Genomic DNA, 4,414 nt, shown 5'->3' with positions numbered 1-4,414 from the left:
GCTGTCATCGACGACTGGATGGAGGAGGCCGATTGACACAATCACAGGAATATGTCATTTGTATCCCCTCTGAAATAAGCAATTGACGGGGCAAGGGCATCAAATTAAGCAAATCAATTCAGTCATGGACAAAAGAGATTCATACAGAAATCAAATGAAACCATTTGACATTTCATTTATTTGTTTCAAATCATTATTGTAAATGTGTCATCCCACAATATGGCACATTAAGCATGAAATGTGTTTTCACATAAACAAGTAAAAGAACAGTGAAACCAATCAAATGAAAGATGGAATACATCATACAGGATGATCACTACATATGCAACCTGTTAAATTTAACGGAGTTGAACACAGCCACGAGATAACATGACCCATTCTAATAAATAGACCGTGGTTTGCCATGGAGAGAACACTAGTACACAATAAGGTTTTGTCTTAAAGAACCTATACATTTAGCAGGGGCTGTCAACATAAAACATATAAAATCTAAGATTTATCAGTCAGTCTTCAGACCTTCCTTGATGAGGTTGAGCTCATAGCACAGTGTCTCGTAGCGATAGGCCATACGGATCTGGGCCACATTGGTCTTGCGGATGTCATTGCCCTCAGGGCCCTCCTTCAGATAGTCGGCACCCAGAAAGTGAGTCTTCTCCTGTAGATAAAAACCCAAGGCAACACGTTTTGGTTCTGACTAAACTTAGCCATGGCAGTCTAATTACAGTGTTGTGTAATCCAACACATTGCTTTATTGTGTATTGTAACGTAACAAAATGCTTGAAAAGCCTAAAATTAGCCATGAATCATTGCATGTCTTGGTAAAAATATTTACAGTTGAAGTCGGCAATTTACATACACCTTAGCCAAATACATTTAATCTCAGTTTCACAATTCCTGACATTTAATCCTAGTAAAAAAAATAGGATCAGTTAGGATCACCACTTTTTTTTTTACGAATGTGAAATGTCAGAATAATAGTAGAGAGAATTATTTCTTTCAGCTTTTATTTCTTTCATCACATTCCCAGTGGGTCAGAAGTTTACATAGACTCAATTAGTATTTGGTAGTATTGCCTTTAAATTGTTTAACTTGGGTCAAACGTTTCGGGTTGCCTTCCACAAGCTTCCCACAATAATGGGTACATTTTTGCCCATTCCACCTGACAGAGCTGGTGTAACTGAGTCAGGTTTGTAGGCCTCCTTGCTCGCACAAGCTTTTTCAGTTCTGCCCACAAATTTTCTACGGGATTGAGGTCAGGGCTTTGTGATGGCCACTCCAATACCTTGACTTGTTGTCCTTAAGCCCTTTTGCCACAACTTTGGAAGTGTGCTTGGGGTCATTGTCCATTTGGAAGACCCATTTGAGACCAAGCTTTAACTTCCTGGCTGATGTCTTGAGATGTTGCTTCAAATATATCCACATACTTTTCCTCCCTCATGACGCCATCTATTTTGTGAAGGGCACCAGTCCTGCAGCAAAGCAAAGCACCCCCAAAACATGATGCTGCCACCCCCGTGCTTCACGGTTGGGATGGTGTTCTTCGGCTTGCAAGCCTCCCCCTTTTCCTCCAAACATAACGATGGTCATTATGGCCAAACAGTTCTATTGTTGTATCATCAGACCAGAGGACATTTCTCCAAAAAGTACAATCTTTGTCCTCACATGCAGTTGCAAACCGTAGTCTGTCTTTTTTTTATGGCGGTTTTGGAGCAGTGGTTTCTTCCTTGCTGAGCGACCTTTCAGGTTATGTCAAATCAAACTTTATTTGTCACATACACATGGTTAGCAGATGTTAATGTGAGTGTTGCGAAATGCTTGTGCTTCTAGTTCCGACAATGCAGTAATATCCAACGAGTAATCTAACCTAACAATTTCACAACAATTACCTTATACACACAAGTGTAAAGGAATGAATAAGGATATGTACATAAAAAAATATATGAATGAGTGATGGTATAGAACGGCATAGACAAGATGCAGTGGATGGTATAGAGTACAGTATATACATATGAGATGAGTAATGTAGGGTATGTTAACATTATATGAAGTGGCATTGTTTAAAGTGGCTAGTGATACATTTATTACATACATTTTTCCAGTGGCTGTAGTGGAGTCAGTATGTTGGCAGCAGCCACTCAATGTTAGTGATGGCTGTTTAACAGTCAGATGGCTTTGAGATAGAAGCTATTTTTCAGTCTCTCGGTCCCAGCTTTGATGCACCTGTACTGACCTCGCCTTCTGGATGATAACGGGGTGAACAGGCAGTGGCTCGGGTGGTTGTTGTCCTTGATGATCTTTTTGGCCTTCCTGTGACATCGAGTGGTGTAGGTGTCCTGGAAGGCAGGTAGTTTGCCCCCGGTGATGCGTTGTGCAGACCTCACTACCCTCTGGAGAGCCTTACGGTTATGGGCGGAGCAGTTGCCGTACCAGGCGGTGATACAGCCCGACAGGATGCTCTCGATTGTGTATCTGTAAAAGTTTGTGAGTGTTTTTGGTGATGTCGATATAGGACTCGTTTTACTGTGGATATAGATACATTTGTACCCGTTTCCTCCAGCATCTTCACAAGGTCCTTTGCTGTTGTTCTGGGATTGATCTGCACTTTTCGCACCAAAGTACGTTCATCTCTAGGAGACAGAACGCGTCTCCTTCCTGAGCGGTATGACGGCTGCGTGGTCCCATGGTGTTTATACAGTATTTGCATACTATTGTCTGTACAGATGAACGTGGTACCTTCAGGCGTTTGGAAATTGCTCCCAAGGATGAAACAGACTTGTGGAGGTCTACAATTTTTATTCTGAGGTCTTGGCTGATTTCTTTTAATTTTCCCATGATGTCAAGCAAAGAGGCACTGAGTTTGAAGGTAGGCCTTGACATACATCCACAGGTACACCTCCAATTGACTCAAATGATGTCAATTAGCCTATCAGAAGCTTCTAAAGCCATGACAATTTTCTGGAATTTTCCAAGCTGTTTAAAGGCACTGTCAACTTAGTGTATGTAAACTTCTGACCCACTGAAATTGTGAAACAGTGAATTATACAGTGGGGCAAAAAAGTATTTAGTCAGCCACCAATTGTGCAAGTTCTCCCACTTAAAAAGATGAGAGGGGCCTGTAATTTTCATCATAGGTACACTTCAACTATGACAGACAAAATGAGAAAAAAAAATCCAGAAAATCACATTGTAGGATTTTTTATGAATTTATTTGCAAATTATGGTGGAAAATAAGTATTTGGTCAATAACAAAAGTTTATCTCAATACTTTGTTATATACCCTTTGTTGGCAATGACAGAGGTCAAACGTTTTCTGTAAGTCTTCACAAGGTTTTCACACACTGTTGCTGGTATTTTGGCCCATTCCTCCATGCAGATCTCCTCTAGAGCAGTGATGTTTTGGGGCTGTTGCTGGGCAACACGGACTTTCAACTCCCTCCAAAGATTTTCTATGGGGTTGAGATCTGGAGACTGGCTAGGCCACTCCAGGACCTTGAAATGCTTCTTACGAAGCCACTCCTTCGTTGCCCGGGCGGTGTGTTTGGGATCATTGTCATGCTGAAAGACCCAGCCACGTTTCATCTTCAATGCCCTTGCTGATGGTAGGCTTTGTTACTTTGGTCCCAACTCTCTGCAGGTCATTCACTAGGTCCCCCCGTGTGGTTCTGGGATTTTTGCTCACCGTTCTTGTGATCATTTTGACCCCACGGGGTGAGATCTTGCGTGGAGCCCCAGATCGAGGGAGATTATCAGTGGTCTTGTATGTCTTCCATTTCCTAAGAATTGCTCCCACAGTTGATTTCTTCAAACCAAGCTGCTTACCTATTGCAGATTCAGTCTTCCCAGCCTGGTGCAGGTCTACAATTTTGTTTCTGGTGTCCTTTGACAGCTCTTTGGTCTTGGCCATAGTGGAGTTTGGAGTGTGACTGTTTGAGGTTGTGGACAGGTGTCTTTTATACTGATAACAAGTTCAAATAGGTGCCATTAATACAGGTAACGAGTGGAGGACAGAGGAGCCTCTTAAAGACGAAGTTACAGGTCTGTGAGAGCCAGAAATCTTGCTTGTTTGTAGGTGACCAAATACTTATTTTCCAACATAATTTGCAAATAAATTCATTAAAAATCCTACAATGTGATTTTCTGGATTTCTTTTTCTCATTTTGTTTGTCATAGTTGAAGTGTACCTATGATGAAAATTACAGGCCTCTCTCATCTTTTTAAGTGGGAGAACTTGCACAATTGGTGGCTGACTAAATACTTTTTTGCCCCACTGTAAGTGAAATAATCTGTCTGTAAACAATTGTTGGAAAAATGACTTGTGTCATGCACAAAGTAGATGTCCTAACCGACTTGTCAAAACTATAGTTTGTTAGCCAGAATCTTGTGGTGGTTGAAAAACAAGTTTTAATGACTCCAA

At 41.3% G+C, this 4,414-nt stretch overlaps 1 protein-coding gene across 3 annotated transcripts in view; it reads right to left on the bottom strand.

Moving 5' to 3' along the window:
- Nucleotides 1-198: 198 nt before the first annotated feature.
- The window catches only part of LOC120060719 (AMP deaminase 1-like), a 32,168-nt gene continuing 27,952 nt past the window's right edge, over nt 199-4,414 (bottom strand). For all 3 annotated transcript variants that reach the window (XM_039010123.1, XM_039010125.1, XM_039010124.1), the window contains exon 16: nt 199-655. In XM_039010123.1, the coding sequence (XP_038866051.1) occupies nt 500-655 (156 nt within the window). In that variant the 3' untranslated portion in view covers nt 199-499. The remainder of the gene's footprint in view (nt 656-4,414) is intronic.

The sequence above is a fragment of the Salvelinus namaycush genome, chromosome 16 (assembly GCF_016432855.1).
Source record: "Salvelinus namaycush isolate Seneca chromosome 16, SaNama_1.0, whole genome shotgun sequence".
Lineage (NCBI taxonomy): Eukaryota > Metazoa > Chordata > Actinopteri > Salmoniformes > Salmonidae > Salvelinus > Salvelinus namaycush.
The sequence above is the reverse complement of the archived record's forward strand: the minus strand, read 5'-3'. Positions and strand labels throughout refer to the sequence as shown.